General features: G+C 45.5%; 2 protein-coding genes across 3 annotated transcripts in view; one reads left to right on the top strand and one right to left on the bottom strand.

Moving 5' to 3' along the window:
• Positions 1-554: 554 nt before the first annotated feature.
• LOC135058046 (uncharacterized) lies at positions 555-1,909 on the top strand. Its single transcript, XM_063963687.1, has 2 exons — positions 555-1,066; positions 1,149-1,909. Exons 1-2 carry the CDS (start codon positions 665-667, stop codon positions 1,722-1,724), a joined length of 978 nt encoding a protein of 325 aa, XP_063819757.1. The 5' UTR covers positions 555-664; the 3' UTR covers positions 1,725-1,909.
• Positions 1,910-12,548: 10,639 nt separating this feature from the next.
• WNT8B (Wnt family member 8B) overlaps positions 12,549-19,493 on the bottom strand; it is an 85,539-nt gene continuing 78,594 nt past the window's right edge. For both annotated transcript variants that reach the window (XM_063961432.1, XM_063961431.1), the window contains one exon: positions 12,549-16,031. In XM_063961432.1, coding sequence (XP_063817502.1) covers positions 15,465-16,031 — 567 coding nt within the window. In that variant the 3' untranslated portion in view covers positions 12,549-15,464. The remainder of the gene's footprint in view (positions 16,032-19,493) is intronic.

Raw genomic sequence — 19,493 nt, forward strand, 5'->3', positions numbered from 1 at the left:
GCGCAAATTTATAGTTTGCAGGGGGGGCGCCGAACACCCTAGCACCGGCCCTGGGTGGAGGGCTGGGTAAGTTGATGGTGGGCGAGTTTGTAAGCCATTGGCGGTGGCAGCGGGCATCGGCACAGGGGCAGTAGCGGGCATTGGCTCGGCGGCAGTAGGGGGTCATCGGCAGGATTCGGCGAACATTATGGCTGTAGTGCCTCACCAGCCACTGACCTCGCCACACGCCACTGGAGTGTGGGCTGTATTAACAGCCGGGTGGGGGGGGGGGGGGGGTTGTTATTAATTATGTTTTTATGAGGCTGTCCTGTGTATCGAGCGATACATATATGGGGGAGTGTGATGCGGCTGGTGATAGCGGTCTAGGAGAAGATGGATGTATCCGTATGATTAGACAGGCTGCTTAATGTGCTTTGAAGCTGTATTAGCAGGCGGGGGGGGGGGATAGGGGGTGTTACTATATGTTTGTGGTGCTTAAGTGGCTTTACCTGGTTGCAATGTGTGTATAAGCGGCTTTACCTGGCGCAGCGTGTGTATAAGCACCATTTCCTGGTGCAACACGTGTATAAGCGGCATGGTTTTTTTAATGCGAGGGTCAACATATTTTATTAAAGTTTTTCCTTGCTTGTTATTTAAATAGTGTTGTTTTATTTTTCTCACAGCAATGGCTTCTTACATGGACCGGGAGTTCACAACTGGATTCATTGATGTGTATCGGGCCAGCGAATGTCTGTGGAAGGTCCGTAGCAAGGATTTTTCAAACAGACAGAAGAAGGATCAGGCCTACAGACAATTGGTGGAGTACAGCAAAGCCCATAACAGTGATGCTGATCTACTTTGGGCGAAGAAGAAGATAGCAAACTTGCGGACGGTGTTCAAGAAGGAACACACACGCGTGATCGAGTCTCAACGTTCAGGAGCCGGAACTGATGATGTTTACCAGCCGACGCTATGGTATTATGAACAGATGAAGTTCCTTTTGGAGAGAGAGGCGAAATTACATGGACAGGGTAGCCTGGATAAAGAGTCTCCTAAGACGCCAGAGGAAGAGGGGACCCTTAATCCGGTAAGTTAAAACACTTTAAAATGTTCAACTTTATCATTGTTTAATCAACGCCCTAATGTTTTATTTTCTTTTTTTTTTACAGGAATCTACCCCGGAGGTAATGAACACTTCCGCAACAGAGGCAACAGAACTGGAGCTCAGTGGTGAGGAGTCAGCACCATCTCGGTCGACAGCACCACCAAGGCGGAGACAAAAGAATTCATCATTGAGTTCCGATTCTGCATCCTCCAGCACGGTTCAATTTATCCAACGGGCAGAGGAAATGCTTAATAGGCCACCAGACTTCTATCGTCAATTTTCAAACACGATAGAATCTCAGATACGTGTAATGCCCGAAACTGTTTTTAGAACTTTCAGGCGCATAGTATTTGATGTATTGAGAAGGGCCGAGGATAATGACCTATCCGATGACCTGGATCTAATGTCAAATCCTGTGCGGCGCGCACGAAATGCCCCACAGTCCCAGTATCCTTATCCCCAACCATACTATTATCCGCCGGGTAATCCTCCGCCACAGCGCCCTTTTTTTTCGCCGGGACCCCCACCTACACCCACTCTGCCCACTCCTCCCACCAGCACTTTGTCCACTGGATTGTACTCAGCAATGCTGAGTACACAGCTCCCCCCAGAGGACGAGGCTACTTTTTTCAATTATTAAATTATAATTTTTTTTATTAGTTTTTTAGTTTCCGTTGGACAAATTGTTCCATGTTTCCTCGACTCTTTTATGTTGTTCATAGTTACCATAGTGTCGGTTTTTTGTCCTGGACTTTTGAACGTTGGGATATTGGTCATTCTTATCGATGAATCCAGTTGCATAAGTGTTAAAAATTAATATATTTTTATAAGTAAATTATTTTCAAAACAAAAAAGAAGTGTTGTGTATTTTTTATGGTTTATCATTATATTTTTAATTTTTGGGGGAGTTATGATAGGAATGCTGTTGTACCAAATTTGTCCTCACTTATCCCCCCTTAAAAAAATTTTTTTTTAAGGGGAGATAAGTGAGGACAATCCTACCTTCAAGGTACTGTTAAAGGGGACATTTATTACAGAGGGATGCGGTTAAGATCTCTGCGTCGGGTTCCCAATAGCCACAATCCTGACATATTCTCCCCCTGTGGGTGTCCATGACACCCATAGAGGGAGACTAAAAATTTGGCAAGCAAAGCGAGCCACAAGGGGCTTCTTTGCGCTCGAGCCGCTGCCGGCATTCCGGTGGCCGCCATCCCGACGTTGGGATTATGACTGTCGGGATGCCTGCTGCCGGGATATCATACTGATTCCCAGGGCCAGTGCTATGGTGTCCGGCGCCCTCCTGCAAACTGTAAATTTGCGCCCCCTCAGACACAGAGGTGATACAGTGACTGGGACGGAACACAGGGGTGATGGCACACACAGGTATGCCTGACTTGGTTCACACTGTTGGATCCCATTAGTCCTCACTTATCCCCCACAAAAAACGACGCAGTCGTGAAGTGTCCTGGGTATACCTGACCCCAGAGTTCCTCATGGCTACGTTGTTTTTTAATATACATGCAAAACACACACAGGTACATACTCTGACAACAGAAGTTTAAAACAAGATACATTTTTATTTTGGAAATAAATAAAAAAAATACAATAAAATATAAAACCAATCAAGCATATGTAATGTCTATCAAACATAAAAGCAGTTAAATGTAGGAGTCTTGCCAATCCACTGCACCTACTCCATTAAAAAAGGTCAGGTAGTCGTCCCTGACCTTTCTAGCCTTTAAAGTGGGATTAGGTGTGGACTGTGGCCTTTCAAGTCCAGGCAACCTAGCAGAGTCCACATCAGAGTTGTCGGCCTGAGCAGGCAACCTGGCAGAGTCCACATCAGAGTTGTCGGCCTGAGCAGGCAACCTGGCAAAGTCCACATCAGAGTTGTCGGCCTGAGCAGGCAGCCTGGCAGAGTCCACATCAGGGTTGTTAGCCGGAGTAGTAGATGGGGGGCATTTTGGGCCAGTCTTACGCCTTAGATAATTGTGTAGAACACAGCAGGCCAACACAACCCAGTCTATTTTATCCACCCTTAGGCCAATAGCAGAGTGGAAAATTCTGAACCTACTACTCAAGATCCCAAATGCGTTTTCAACTATGCGGCGGGCCCTTGAGAGCCGATAATTAAAAATGCGTTTCTCCTTGGATAAGTTCCTTTGTGGGTAGGGTTTCATGATGTGCTCGTGCAGAGCAAAGGCTTCATCTGCCACAAACACATAATTCAAGCCATGCATGCAGTCCTCAGCTTTCGGTAGGTCTAATTGGTTGCAAAGCAGCCTCTCATAAAACACAGTATCTTTGATTGATCCGCCATCGGATGCTCTTCCATTTTTCCCCACATCCACAAATATGAACTCATAGTTGGCATTAACTATAGCCATCAAGACTATGCTAAAATAACCTTTATAGTTATAATATAGAGATCCACTTTTTGTAGGAGGAGAGATGCGGACACAACAGAAAAAGACACACCCTCCCCTCCCCAGTGGCGTAAGTTCGTCCCAGTCGCCCGGAGGCATGATACATTTTGGTGCCCCCCTACACATACACACACATACCATATGTAGCTATCCCGCACCCATGGTGAACAGTAGAAGGGTGCTCAGGTACCTTTCCCAATAGTAATATAGATACACATAGAAAGTGGACGCATTCCAAGTCAGTCATTACAATAAAACAGACACCAGCATACCATTATAGTACACCTACAGTGCTCCCTCACCCACCAGGTCTCCATGGAGATGCTTTGGCGCAGCGGTGTGCCAATATAATTAGTGTTCACTGTAGTATTTTTTTTTTAGGGCAGGGTGCTGATCACGGGGAGGGCACATTTTTCATTCGTGAGGGTAAATTTTTAAGTTAAATGGGCAAACTTAGGTACATACTATAATGCTTGGTGCTCCCATTCCTATGGGCAAAACATGGACAGTGCGCACCGAAGGTGCGCAGCAAAAATCTAGGGGCGTTGTTTCGTGGGGAAGGGGCGTGGCCACATAATAGTGTCAATTCACATTACACCACACGGTAGTGCCCCTAATACACATTGCACCAGTTAGAACCTCCTATACACACTGCGCCAGGTAGAGGCTAGAGCACGTTATACATATTGCGCCAGATAGAGCACATTATACACATTGCGCCAGATAGAGCACATTATACACATTGCGCCAGATAAAGCACATTATACACATTGCGTCAGGTAGGGAGCACTGAGGCACATTGCACCAGGTAGAGAGCACTGAGGCACACTGCACCAGGTAGAGAGCACTGAGGCACACTGCACCAGGTAGAGAGCACTGAGGCACACTGCACCAGGTAGAGAGCACTGAGGCACACTGCACCAGGTAGAGAGCACTGAGGCACACTGCACCAGGTAGAGAGCACTGAGGCACACTGCACCAGGTAGAGAGCACTGAGGCACACTGCACCAGGTAGAGAGCACTGAGGCACACTGCACCAGGTAGAGAGCACTCAGGCACACTGCACCAGGTAGGGAGCACTCAGGCACACTGCACCAGGTAGGGAGCACTCAGGCACACTGCACCAGGTAGGGAGCACTAATGGCACACTGCACCAGGTAGGGAGCACTAATGGCACACTGCACCAGGTAGGGAGCACTGAGGCACACTGCACCAGGTAGAGCACTGAGGCACACTGCACCAGGTAGAGAGCACTGAGGCACACTGCACCAGGTAGAAAGCACTGAGATTAATGTTTACAGCTGCAAAATACTTACAAGGTTAATTTAGCCCAGGGGGACTCTCATGTACGTACCGGGTCCGGCGGCGCACGGCTGGATCCGGCGACGTGGCGGGGTCCGGCAGGCAGCAAACGGCGGGGCGGCAGGGCGCACAAAAATGGGCAGGGCGGGATTCAGCTGTCTAAAAAAGGGGCAGACACCTAGCGTGAACACTAGATATATATTAAAAAAAAGACAAACGCCTCATTCACTTAAACACACGTCTCACTTAAACACACACGCCTCTCACTTACATACACCTCTCACACACACCTCTCACACACGTGCCTCTCACTTACACACACCTCTCACATACACATGCCTCTCACATACACATGCCTCTCACATACACATGCCTCTCACTTACATACACATGCCTCTCACTTATAGGCCCTACACACATAGCGATTTCACTGCACGATATGAACGATCTTGTTCATTAATGAACGAGATATCGTTCATATCGTGCAGTGTGGAGTCCCCAGCGATGAACGATGCGCGACCCCGCGCTCGTTCATCGCTGGGGCCATGTCGGCTGTGCATGCCGGCCAATATGGACGAGATCGTCCATATTTGCCTACAAGTCTACGGAGCCGGGTGACGGGGGGAGTGAAGAAACTTCACTCCCCCCGTCACTGCCCCCCCGCCGCTGGGTCGCTCGTCGGCCACCTCGGCGGCGCATCGCCGAGTGTGTAGGGCCCCTTACATACACATGCCTCTCACACACACACACATGCCTCTCACTTACATACACATGCCTCCCACTTACATACACATGCCTCTCTCACACACACACACACACACACATGCCTCTCACTTACATACACATGCCTCCCACTTACATACACATACATGCCTCTCACACACATGCCACTCACACACATCACACACACACATGCCTCTTTTACTTGAATGTACAACTTTCCTTAAAAACACACACACCTCACTTAAAAACAAGCACACACAAAACACAGTACTTCCCCCCAAATACACCTCTCCCCCACCCCCCACACAGTGCCTACCTTTGGCTATCATCCAGAGCATGGAGGAGCAGAGAGTTCTGAGCTTCCCTCGGGTGGCTTACTAAGGGCCCGGGAGGAGCTGTGCTCTGGATCTCCCCCTAGCTGCAGCCAGTGCCATCTCTCTCTACAGGAGGCAGCTTCCGTGTCATTGACACAGCTCCTCCATCTGCAATAGCAGCGCAGTCCTCAGGCTGCGGGAGACAGTGGAGGAGATGCGCCCCCTTGTGGCCAGGAGCCCGGCGGCAGCCGACTCCACTGCCTCCCACAGTTCCGCCCCTGCCCCTCCCCTATAATACCAACCCACTATTTAAAAAGGTCTTTTTTTTGTTTAGAAAAAGACACACTCTCCCCACCCCCCTCACTATAATACCAACCCACTATTTAAATAGTTTTTTTTTTTGTTTAGCACAGATTGCTCAGCACAGATTGCTCAGCACAGATTGCTCAACACAGATCTCACGTGTGTATGGGAGATCTAGACACCGGGATGTTCAAGGGACATCTCCCGTGATAAATTGCTCAGAACACATCTCTTGCAGAAATCTCTCTGTGAGTATGGGCCTTTAAAGTGCTGCTCATCACTGTCCTAGCAGCTTACATGTAAGATAACAGCTATAAGCTCAAGATTGCACGTCATCTGATAATGATAGTAGAAGACTTGACCAATTCAGACTTGACCATAACGATCCTAAACATGGCTGTTATATACCATACACATGATTCAATAATTGTTAGTTCCAAAGAATCATTTCAATCCCAGAACATCTCTCCAATCACTGTCTCTGGACAATTATTATTAGACCCATATAGCATGTGCAGCACAAACTAGAGCCAGAGCCAATCCGACAGATTTTAGACTGTTGCTCATTGGTGCTGCTTACACACTATGCAATTATCGCCCCTATTTGACATATAGAAAAGTCAGAGCGAGAATTACATTGGGGGTAATTCCAAGTTGATCGCAGCAGGATTTTTGATAGCAACTGGGCAAAACCATGTGCACTGCAGGGGAGGCAGATTTAACATGTGCAGAGAGAGTTAGATTTGGGTGTGGTGTGTTCAATCTGCAATCTAAATTGCAGTGTAAAAATAAAGCAGCCAGTATTTACCCTGCACAGAAACAAAATAACCCACCCAAATCTAACTCTCTCTGCAAATGTTATATCTGCCCCCCCCCCCCCCTGCAGTGCACATGGTTTTGCCCAACTGCTAAAAAAATTTCCTGCTGCGATCAACTCAGAATGAGGGCCATTGTGTATTCCCTGCTTTAGGGCATGGGAGGCACAGACTATAGACCTGATTCCGAATTGTTAGCAGTGTGGCTGCATCTGCTATTTTTTACACAGCTCGTGTCCAAGGCCGTCTGGAGGCGAGTATCCGTATCTCTGGTAATCTGCAGGCTATTCAGAGCAGCAGAGAAGTTATACAAGACGGATCTCCACTTGTAGCTAAATGGGTGTAACAGGACATGTGTGTGCAGTTTAAAGTGTGAACTATGCAGCGGTGAGCCTACGTAGACATCCTGTAATTTCAGCTGGATCTCTGGCACCCAGGATACTGCAGATAATGATGATGGCCCTTCTTACAAGCGAGTGCATAGGAACAGGGCAGCTGAGCTATATACAGTAGATGTGGCCGACTCTGAACACAGGCAGAGATCCGCAGCTATTTTCAAGCATGCAATGCCGAATCAACCTCTAACTCTCCCCATCAGAACAAGCTCTACACCTTACCCTTAGTAACTACCCAGCACTGTATGAGAAAGTGCTCATGCATTCAGCATTGTCAGCACAGCGTTCACTGTCATTGTGGCACCTTTTTATGTCTGAGAGACGCAGTGATGACATAGTAAGGTGATGCATGGTCAGAGTGGTTGTTTCTCCAAAGTTTGCAAATTAACACTATTAAAAAGACATTTACCTAATGTGTTCACTCTGAGCATGTAGGCAAGAAATTAAAATGTCTTTGAGAAAAACTGTTTCCATGGGAGAAAGCACATTTCTTTGCACACAGCAAACAGTCGTGAGTGGTCCTCAATAAAGTTTTTTGCAACACCCCCCCCCCCCCCATATCCCCCAACATCCTCCTCTAAACAAGTGTCTAAAAGTAATATTGGGTGCAGACACAGGTGACTGTAGAAATGCTTAGTGCACACATGTAAATCTTGTGGGGTGTGGTTCATTTGGTTGACATGCATTAGGTCGACATACATTGGGTCATCCACTGAAGGTCAACATGTACAAGGTCGACATGGAAAAAGGTCGACATGAGTTTTATTACTTTTTGGTGTCGTTTTCTCCGTAAAATGATGGAAACCCCAATTAGTGCACCGCGTCCCTTCGCATGGCTCGCTTTGCTCGCCATTCTTCGGGCAAGGTGCCTTGCGCATTACCAATTGTAGTCCACATGGATTGTTAAGTATGAAAAAGGTGAAAAAATGAAAAATTGTGAAAAACTCATGTCAACCTTTTTGCATGTCGACCTAATGTCCATGTCAACCCAATGTATGTCGATCTAACGACCGCCTCCCAATCTGGTGGAGACCAGCACAATGCTGAGGCTTCAGATTGGCTGTATTAGCAAAACAAGATAAATTATAAGGAATACTGTATCTCAGTAACATAGCTATTCTAGGACTGTCCAGGGCAGGATATCTATCTTTTAATAGATGGTAAACTGTATCCATTCAGGGTTACAGAATTTTCAAACTGGCAGAAATATGAGTCAGTGTACATAATGGATTGTGCTACAATAACTGAGTACAAAATGGTCCAAATCCAATTATTTCACCCCTGCTTGTGAGGAGGGTGAGTTGCCGCGCAACGATGTACAAACCACGGCAGCTGCCTTGGGATCTCGCCATGGAACTCGCAGTGAGTACTTATCTTACCCTAGATTTCTGTATTTTTGTACACAAAAACCTATGAATCGCACTCGAGGGGGCGAGAACATCAGCGTCTATTGGATTGAGCCCTAAACGTTCAGTGAAGGATGCAGTTGTATTAGACCCTTTACTTATCCTGCGGGGCAATCCAGTTAGCCCCAAAGGTAGTCCTCCGCAGGCTGAACTTAACGGATTTTTATTTTTATTATTTTACCTGTTTTTAGGTGCCACAATTTAGTTATTTCATAGGTCCAGGAATTTATCACGGGTCCTGCGGATTAACGCCTGATAACAATGTCGTTTATCGGGCAAGAAAAGGGGCTCTAATTGAATAGCCTCAGGCATTAAAGCTCGAGGCTATACCCCTTCATGCCCGGGAAATTATTGGGGTCATTGTCTGACATCATGGGTGATTCTGCAACCATTCTGGCTAATCTGTCTCACATGCTTCATGTGCGTGGACCCTCATGTTTTGGATCTGGGTTCATCTTTATGTTTTGTTTTGGTTTTGCAACCACCCTCAAGTGTTTTGGTTTAGATTCAGTTTAAAGATAAAAAATATATAATCTTTGATAAAAAGCAGTTAAAAAAACAGCTAAATGTCATATTTGCAATCCTTAAAACAAAATTTGGATTTAAAATATGAATTCTGAACCACTGAAAGATCCGAACCAGGACTCAGACCTAATTGCTGTTTTGCTAAAATCACAGCAGCCGCTTATCAGCACATGCGCCACAATCGCATTCTGTGTGCGCAACCCTTCACAGTGCGATCGATTCCTGCAATTGCATTATATTTGACAGGCGGTGGATGGTCAGAGGCAGTGACGCAACGTTGTGGGGAGGGGAGTGGAGCAGGAAAAGTGGGAGTGTCATGGCTGTTTTCAGGGTGGCCCGATGACAATTCCTGCGATAGGGAACATGGAGCTGGACCGCCTGCACACGCAGCCTGGCTGCATATGCAGGGGGTCTACCTCTAATTCCCGATTCTGCAATGTGATCACAATTTTGCGATCGCATTGCTAGCTGGCCTAACCCTGTGCTGGGTTACCCCCAGTATGCAATTTTATCCATATCAATTTTTGTTAAAATAGCAAAAACTGCTACGGACTCAGAATAACCCCCACTGATCAGATTGGATTTCCTCGTGATCTCCTTGGCTTTTGGTTCGTTTCGGATCCACAAAACACGAGTGTATCTGGATTTCTAAAGAACTGAATTGCACATCTCTATTCATTTTTGTGATTTGTGAGCTCCTAGCATGACATAAAGAGCTATATCACAGTGCTTACAATTTACATTGACAAAAAATAAAGGTTTGGATAATTACATTTTAAAATACATATTTCATCGGCATAAATACCACAAGTGAAAAGGTAACCATTTTTCTAGTAGTTCTAAAACATCTGAATCATTTTATACTTTTTATATGTATTATTGGATCATGCATCTAATTTGTGACTCCCATTAACATGAAATGTTTAAAAGGGAAAAAAAAAACACTTCATCCATAAGCATGTTTTAAAAAACAGGTGTTGCTGAATTTATTGCATTTTCTACAAGATACACACAGACACATGGTAACGTTTTAGTTATCTATAGTATAAAAAAAATCCTACATATCTTTACAAGCTTAAAAAGACACTTATGTATAGCTTTTTTTGAACTACAACTCCCAGCATGTACTGACAAACATACTGGAGAGATGTACATCTACATTACATGTTACACTGTATGTCAGGTCTGATCCTTCTATTAAAAGTCTGTTAAAAAAATTTTTTTTTAAATGTACAGTATCTAAAAAATCCTGTAATGTACACAACGTCAGCACATACAGTATTGCTCAATATTCAATAAACTCTGCAACTGGTGCTGCCAGTATGCCAATTATAGGATCCAAAACATACACCCAGCATAGCATGCCACTGACTGCAAAGCAGCACAGCACTCAAGTACCTACTGGTACTGATTTCCCCACCTGTGTTATGTATACGCCAGTGCCTGTGCAATAAATTAAACTTACAAAGTGCTTAACTTTCTATATACAAATTTAGTAAACTGCTAAAGACATTTTCTCAATCTCTCCTAGGACAATTATTAGTGGTTAGTAATGGAGAACAGCAATCAAATCCTCTTGCGTACACATTAGTGAACTATGGGGGTCATTCCGAGTTGATCGCTCGCTAGCAGTTTTTAGCAGTCGTGCAAACGCTAAGCCGCCGCCCTCTGGGAGTATATTTTAGCTTAGCAGAAGTGCGAACGAAAGGATCGCACAGCGGCTACAAAAAAAAAATTGTGCAGTTTCATAGTAGCTCCAGACCTACTCCTAGATTGCGATCACTTCAGACTGTTTAGTTCCGGATTTGACATCACAAACACGCCCTGTGTTCGCCCAGCCATGCCTGCGGTTTTCCTGGCACGTCTGCGTTTTTTTTTATCACTCCCTGAAAACGGTCAGTTGACACCCAGAAACGCCCCCTTCCTGTCAATCACTGCGGCCAGCACTGCGACTGAAAAGCTTCGCTAGAAATTGTGTAAAACTACTTCGGCCATTGTGAAAGTGCGTGCGCATTGCGCCGCATGCACATAAGTGCCTTTTTTTGCATCATCGCTGCGCAGCGAACAATTTCAGCTAGCGATCAACTCGGAATGACCCCCTATGCACATTGCGATCATAGCACATTTTGCCAATAATGTTTCAATAGCGTGAACATTATAGCCAAAATTGACCTGCATGTACAGACGACAGAACACCTCTTTAACGACCCCCAATATTTCTCAGAAGGGTCAAAATTAGCGATATTGTTTAAAATATCGCCTAGTGTATACCCAGCTTAAATATTTAAAATAGTAGAGATAACATTGTGATTACCAATACTGTATCATCACACTCTATATCATGAACAGTAAAATGACAACATTTATTTGTTTATACCAAAGAGCACTTGGTAAAGTTTCTAAATTACATCTTTCTGAGCCCTTTCAAAGGGCCTACTACATGATTATATGGAATTGCACAGCCATAAAGAAGCAGCTCTGCAATTCTGTGTATTTAAAATTCTAATGCAGCAGGAGGCATCTGCACGAGATAAACACATACTGTTTGCATTTGCGAGATACAAGTGCTGCGCTTGAGAATACAGCCTTGGGTAACCATCATGACAATCAGTCATGATTTGCGATGGCTTTAAGCAGCAGTCAGCTTACGCAGGCTGGCCGTCGGATCTGGGCACCTGCATCCAGTAAGTCTGCGTCCGATGATGCAGACACTGGACCCGTCGTTCCTTTAAAATGTGGGTGACACTCCCTCATCTTGAAAAATGGTGTTGGGTGCCACCCACAAGCTCCGCAGAATGTCAGTCATGCTGCAAGCAGTAGTGCATGAATCATTCTGCATGTGCGCAGAATGGGTCTTGCACCTGCGCAGACGCCCAAACATCGTATTTGTATGCAAACCATCATGTTTGCGTACAAAGATGAATCCGGCCCAAAGTGTGAGATTTTGCTTGTATACATTTTAAAGGAATTTCAATTTAATATAAAGTAAAATAAAAATGAATCTGAAAAACAGATGGGGCTTAATGCAATAGCAGCCATTGTCTGTACACAGTGCAGAGAGAGCCATTTTGTCAGTGACTATAAATGAGATACGTCCCATGTTTCCAAAGGACTATGGGGCAGATTTATTAAGCTTGGTGAAGTGATAAAGTAGAAGGTGATAAAGGACCATCCAATCAGATCCTAACTGCCATGTCACAGGCTGGGTTTGAAAAATGACAGTTAGGAGCTGACTGGCTGGTCCTTTATCACCTTCCACGTTATCACTTCACCAGGCTTAATAAATCTGCCCCTGTATAACTTGGTGCTAACACTAATTTCTAGAAAAGTATGTACTGTACTGTTTCCTCCAAATCATACATACCCAATATTTTACTAAAGCACTCCAGGAATCACAGAGAACAAGTAGGAGACGTGGGGCGTTGTGTGATAAATATCATAATTCCAGATGTACAGCAGCAGGGACAAGGGCCACAATGATGCGTCTCACTGGGAATGTGGGCAAATCCAGGAGGATAGTTTACTCCCTAGATAGTTTGGGAGATCTCCTGAAAATTGCAGGCTTCTCAGACAGTCTGGAGGAGTACAAAACTATGCTGGTTTGTGCCCCAAATTCTCCACTGTGTAGCTGATAGATATATAAAGCAATGCAAATTTAACATGCTATAATCAGACAGTACTTGATTAGACTCATAATAAGCTGATATCTGGTTTTCTTGGGTTACCATCAACATTGCTAATTTCACTAAATAATCTCAATTATTATTTTTGTTATGATGTTGATTTTTTTTTAGTGTGTTTTTAGAAATGGTATTAAGCATTGAAAACAATAATAATGTGGGCTCTTAAACAGTGGCCCAAATGTATTAAACCTTAACAAGAGATAAATCTGAGATGCATAAGGAGTGATAAATGACCAGCAAACCAGCTCCTGTCATGTAACAGGCTGTGTTTGAAAAATGACAGTTAGGAAGCTGATTGGCTGGTCATTTATCACTCCTTATTCGGCTCAACTATAGCTCTTGTTAAGGCTCAATTACATTTGGGCCATTGTGCTTGTTTTAGTAGACATACTTCACTGGATTGAGTAAAACCTGAGCAGTCCAGAGCCAGGAATGCCAGACTGTACTGGCTCCCTGTAGCAACCTCTGCCACCGTGGAGCTTGTAGTGTGCAGTCCTGCCTGAAGGGTGTCATGTCCGGGTGAGTGTCTGTGACAGCTATAGCCAGGAGATGGGGAGGAAGAGATTACTACAGTATGTGGTCTGAGAATGGGGTAAAAAAACTGGAACAATCTGGACCATACGGGAATACTGGACCATAGGATCTCTCCTTCCCCATTTCCCAGGAGGGCAGTTGTCACAGACAACCTCCTTGGTGGGACACCCCCTGGACAGGGATGCACATTCATTGTTGGACTGGTCATGAAGGGCCCACCAGGTAATGCAGTGATAGAGGCCCGTACTTAGGGATGTGACCAGCCTCCAGAGGGTGTGTGGCCAGCCTCCACATAGGCTTGGCTAACCATTGGAGTGTGCATGACCTGGGTTCCCATTATACAGTACTAGTTACCAGCCTGATAAAATGACTGCACAACATAACAGTAATCTCAGCGCCAGAGGCTGTGCACGCTGGAACGGAGCAACTTTTAAATTGTTCCATTGAGCACCATCTAGGTGAGGAGCAGTGTTAGTCTTTTATTATATAGGATGTATAGTAAATATTGAAGTGCATGCATTAAAATATACCAAATTATTAACAGGAATGCACCGTAGAAAATAAAACAAAGTCCTGTGCAGTATAATGCAACACATGTAATGTATAGTGTAATTCAAGTTCACATCTAGATTCTGATCTCTGGAGGAGAGGATGGACCCTCATGCAGTGGGGCCCACCAGGAATTTCCAAAACAACCCCACTGTGGGGCCTGCATGCACTACAAGTTCCACAGTGGCATAGGTCACTGCAGGTAACTAGCTCCAAACCGCATTCCTGGATCCTGATCATAATTGTTTTTACCAAATACCTACATTTACAGAATGACTGGAAAATAAACTGGATTACATACCTTATCTACTTCCTGCATCTAGGACTACATATATTTTGTGTGCGTTTGTTTAAACACAGTGCCCCAATGTATATCTTGCTTAGACCACAGGTTCTCAAACTCGGTCCTCAGGACCCCACACAGTGCATGTTTTGCAGGTCTCCTCACAGAATCACAAGTGAAATAATTAGCACCACCTGTGGACCTTTTAAAATGTGTCAGTGAGTAATTAATACACCTGTGCACCTGCTGGATTACCTGCAAAACATGCACTGTGTGGGGTCCTGAGGACCGAGTTTGAGAACCCCTGGCTTAGACTAATTGTTATTCAGATGTGGAAGCAAACCAAAAAAGCAAGCAACTGGGAAAACCATTTTGCCCTTCAGTTGGCACAGATGTAACGTGCAGAGAGAGTTAGATTTGGGAGGGGTGTGACCAAACCAAAATTTAAATTGCAGTGTAAAAATAAAGCCGTCTAACATTTGTGGGCTACATGCCAAAGCAGACTATATTTACTGTGCACTGGAAAAATATAAATGTATTTCCTCTCCTTGCATTGCGAAATGGTTTGTTCCAGATACAAACTTGAGTGTTTTTTCTGCATTGCTTCCAAATCTGAATCCGTCCCACTGTGCAAGCTCTAAAGGACTGATTATTTTTAGAGTACTACAATAGTTGAGCTAACACTCCCAGCATGATGATTGATTGAGCATGCTGGGATTTGTAGTCCAATGACAGGCTGTTCTACTAAAAAACTATTTCTGCAATTCCTTTGTTTTGCAGTTTGCTTCATGGAGGTTATGAGAAGTGATAGAATACAGCACTTTCACCCAGTACAACAAAAGTTGATTTTTAAGAGAGATTAAAACTTTAAATTAAAATAAGAGAACAGCATGAAAAATCTATAAATTAAAATTATTTTCTTAGACTTCGAGTACGCATTGTCAGGATGTGATACTGAACAGATGAATTGCATGTTTTCAATTTAGTTGTCCGATTAGTAACTATTTGTGGGAACCATATCATTCTATTGTCTCACCAGGTTGACAAATCTATGCTTCGTGTCCAGCAACAATAAGGGTACAGTTTCATAAATGATGCAGTTATGAAGCAGTGAGATAGGATTCAAAATGTCTTTTTTGGTTTTGTTTCCTTTTTACGTGCGATGCCGCCTCCGCTCCTCTCGCGCTTCTCCTTTTTAACGCAGAAGTATTTGGTCACACTTTTCCTGCATTGTTCACATTTAACAGCACAACACCAGTGAAACTTGCAGTTACAGCTGGAGACCATGTCTGCGCTTCTCTCCTCCACAACCAAACCACAATCTCCACACAGACGCTTGCAACTTCTCTTTTCCCACTTGCTGAGCGTCTTCCCTCTCTTGAGGCATTCCCTGCCTTCTGTACCCAGCAGTCCCAGAGTCTTATTCTCCAGGCAGTAATCTGGAGAGTCTTCTAGGTGCACAAGCTCTTTCTTGGATATAGAACTGAAGGTTTCAGCTATGGCACCCCTGCTGGCTGCACTATTACCTGCTCCTTGTAGTAGATCCACTTTTAGGGCTTTGTGATATTTTTCCTTCAAGTAATAGCCCACTTCTCTAAACTCAGGCAGCTGAAGCCAGCAAGTTTGGGTAGTGCAGCTTCCAGAAACCCCATGGCACTTACAGGTCCTCTTCATGGTGCTTTTCACTGCCTGTGTAAGATGGAAGAGGTAAGTAGTGTCAGTATTATATAGTGTCCAGTGCCGTAACTAAGCATTTTAGCGCTGTGTGCAAGAAACGACATTGGCACCCCCCATGTAAGATGGGGGTAGTGCGCGGCGCAGGCGCGCAAAAAAATACATAAGGGCGTGGCTTCATGGGGAAGGGGCGTGGCCACAAAATAATAGCAATTCATACTACGGTGCACAGTGGTCTACATTATTCAAATTACGCTGCACAGTAGCGCCACTACACCAGGTAGAGCCCCTTTTATACATTACAGCAGACAGCGTCCCCCTTTTTACACATTACAGCAGACAGTCTCCCTTTTAACACATTGCGGCAGCCCGTCCCCCTTTTTACACATTGCGGCAGACAGCGTCCCCTTTTTTACACATTACAGCAGACAGCGTCCCCTTTTCTAACATTACGGCAGACAGCGTCCCCTTTTTACACATTACAGGAGACAGCGTCCCCGTTTTTACACATTACGGCAGACGGTGGCCCCCTTTATACACATTGCGGCAGCCAGTCCCCCTTTTTACACATCACGGCAGCCAGTCCCCCTTTTTACACATTGCGGCAGCCAGTCCCCCTTTTTACACATTGCGGCAGCCAGTCCCCCTTTTTACACATTGCGGCAGCCAGGCCCCATTTTTACACATTGCGGCAGCCAGTCCCCCTTTTTACACATTATGGCAGACGGTGTCCCCCTGAGAGAGAGAGAGAGAGAGAGAAAAAGAAAGAGAGAGATACTTACCATCTCCCCGCTGACAGGCTCCTCATGCAGCTCCCTCGGTGCAGGCAGGTGAGAAGGAGGAGGGAGGGGGACTGGAGCCGCAGCAGCGCTATTTCATTGGTAGTAAGCACCGCTGCAGCATCCCCCTCTCCTTCCGTATTGGCTGCCCGGCGCTACTGTGGATGCTGGGATGGAGGAACCGCATCCCAGCATCCACAGCAGCGCCGGGCAGCCAATACGGAAGGAGAGGGGGATGCTGCAGCGGCGCTTACTACCAATAACATAGCGCTGCTGCGGCTCCAGTCCCCCTCCCTCCTCCTTCTCACCTGCCCGGCGCTGTAGCTCTCCTCCACAGCACGGCGGCGGCGCACGGCGCAGACTTCAGAGGCATGTAATGAGTCAATTTGACTCATTACATGCCGCTTGCCGTGCGCCCTCAGGGCAACTGCGCTGTGTGCCAAGCCCACTTGGTACACACGTAGTTACGGCCCTGATAGTGTCAGACTGCGGCATGAAGAGCACACCGGGGGAAACACAGTGATAGGTGCCCATGTTTAGTGGTGTGGCCAGCCGCCACATTGTTTTAACTAACCATTAGAAAGTGCATAGACTGGGATCCTTTATAAATATACTGTATATATAGTAAATACTGCTAGTGCATGCATGATCATGTACCAGATTAATAACACCAATGCACTGTAGAAAATTAACCATAGTCCTGTGCAGTATAAGGTAACACTTTTATAATTGAAGTGCATACCTGGAACCTGATTCCTAGAGGAAGAGATGGTGCCCCAGGCAGTGGGGCCCACCGGTGGTTTCCCCTGTGGGCCAGTCCAACCCTGGTAGTACAAGGTTCTAGAGGCACATATTATTTGGAGCTGTGTGTCTGAGTCAGAGATGTATTCCCAGCTACAAATTTGTATGCAGCAGCTGTGCGAAAATATGCAAATGTTGCTGCTGTTTGGATTTGTGGTGAGACACCCATCAGTGGCTTTGCAAATCTTAGCAGCTGTATACAAAGACAGTTTTAAGTTAAACTATGATCGCGCAGCAGTCACAACCTATAATTCACCCACAACATGATCGCAACACACATACATTTCTGCCACCACCCCCTGTAATCTCTCCCAAACGCTACCTGACTGTCAATCACTTTGTCAATAATCTCTGCGACTGCCATCGCAGTTGCATGTGCAGTTACACTTAGTCGCATGTGCAGACTGCCGATAATCACTTAACTGAAAAATAAATCATGTTTGCATCTCTGTATGAGGCCCTCTGTGCGTCCAGGTGTTGTTATAGTAACAGCATTTTGTAACTGCGTGTTGCACCCTCTTTCCTTGCAGTATTTTATAAATTTTAGCATTAACATACAATGCAGCTGGTAGCATTGGTGCCACTGAGGTACACACATTGGCTAGTGTGTACCCGGCTTAAAGGTGCATACACACGGAGAGATTTTGGCTATGAGAGATTTTGACTGAGAGATTTCCCTTGAACTGGCAGTAGGAGATTTTGACTAACTTTACCAGAGATTTTGTCTAACTATGCAAGAGATTTTGGCTATGGGAGATTTTGGCTATGGGAGATTTTGACTATCTCATTTAAATAAAGGGATGAGTGGGGGAGTGTCATATATAGGACGATTTTACAGGGTGGCTGGTATTTAAATAGCTAAAAGTAAAAAAAAAAAATTGCGTGGGGTCCCCCCTCCTATGTAAAACCAGCCTCGGGCTCTTTGAGCCAGTCCTGGTTGTTAAAATACAGAGGAAAAAATGAGTAGGGTTCCCCCATATTTAGACAACCAGCACTGGGCTCTGCGTCCGGTCCTGGTTTAAAAAATACGGGGGACCAAAGACATAGGGGTCCCCCGTATTTTTCAAACCAGCACCGGGCTCCACTAGCCAGGGAGATAATGCCACAGCCGGGGGACACTTTTATATTGGTCCCTGCGGCCGTGCCATTACCCCCCCAACAAGTCACCCCTGGCCGGGGTACACTGGAGTGAGGACCCCTTAAATCAAGGGGTCCCCCCCTCCAGCCACCCAAGGGCCAGGGGTGAAGCCCGAGGCTGTCCCCCCCATCCGTGGGCGGTGGATGGGAGGCTGATAGCCTTTCAAAATGACAAAAAGAATATTGTCTTTTGCTGTGGAACTACAAGTCCCAGCAAGCCTCCCCCGCATGCTGGTACTTGGAGAACCACAAGTACCAGCATGCGGGGAAATAACAGGCCCGCTGGTACCTGTAGTTCCACAACAAAAGAAATACTCAAATAAAAACACAACTCACACACCGTGAAAGTAAAACTTTATTTAAACACACTTACACACTCACACATACTTACCTACATCCCACGCCGAGAATCACGTCCACTTGTCCAGTAGAATCCAATAAGGGTACCTGTAAAAATGAGAGACAGATTACTTACCTACATCCCACGCCGATCACGTCCACTTGTCCAGTAGAATCCAATAAGGGTACCTGTAAAAATGAGAGACAGATTACTTACCTACATCCCACGCCGAGAATCACGTCCACTTGTCCAGTAGAATCCAATAGGGGTACCTGTAAAAAACAAAAAAAAACCCTCACCTATTATCCGGTGAAGTTCATTCCACATAGTGTTTAATATTACATCATCCATACACAGCGTAGGCACCCACCACACACAGACATCACAGGCACCCCCCCCCCACACACACACACACACACA

This window comes from Pseudophryne corroboree, chromosome 3, assembly GCF_028390025.1.
Source record: "Pseudophryne corroboree isolate aPseCor3 chromosome 3, aPseCor3.hap2, whole genome shotgun sequence".
Classification (NCBI taxonomy): domain Eukaryota; kingdom Metazoa; phylum Chordata; class Amphibia; order Anura; family Myobatrachidae; genus Pseudophryne; species Pseudophryne corroboree.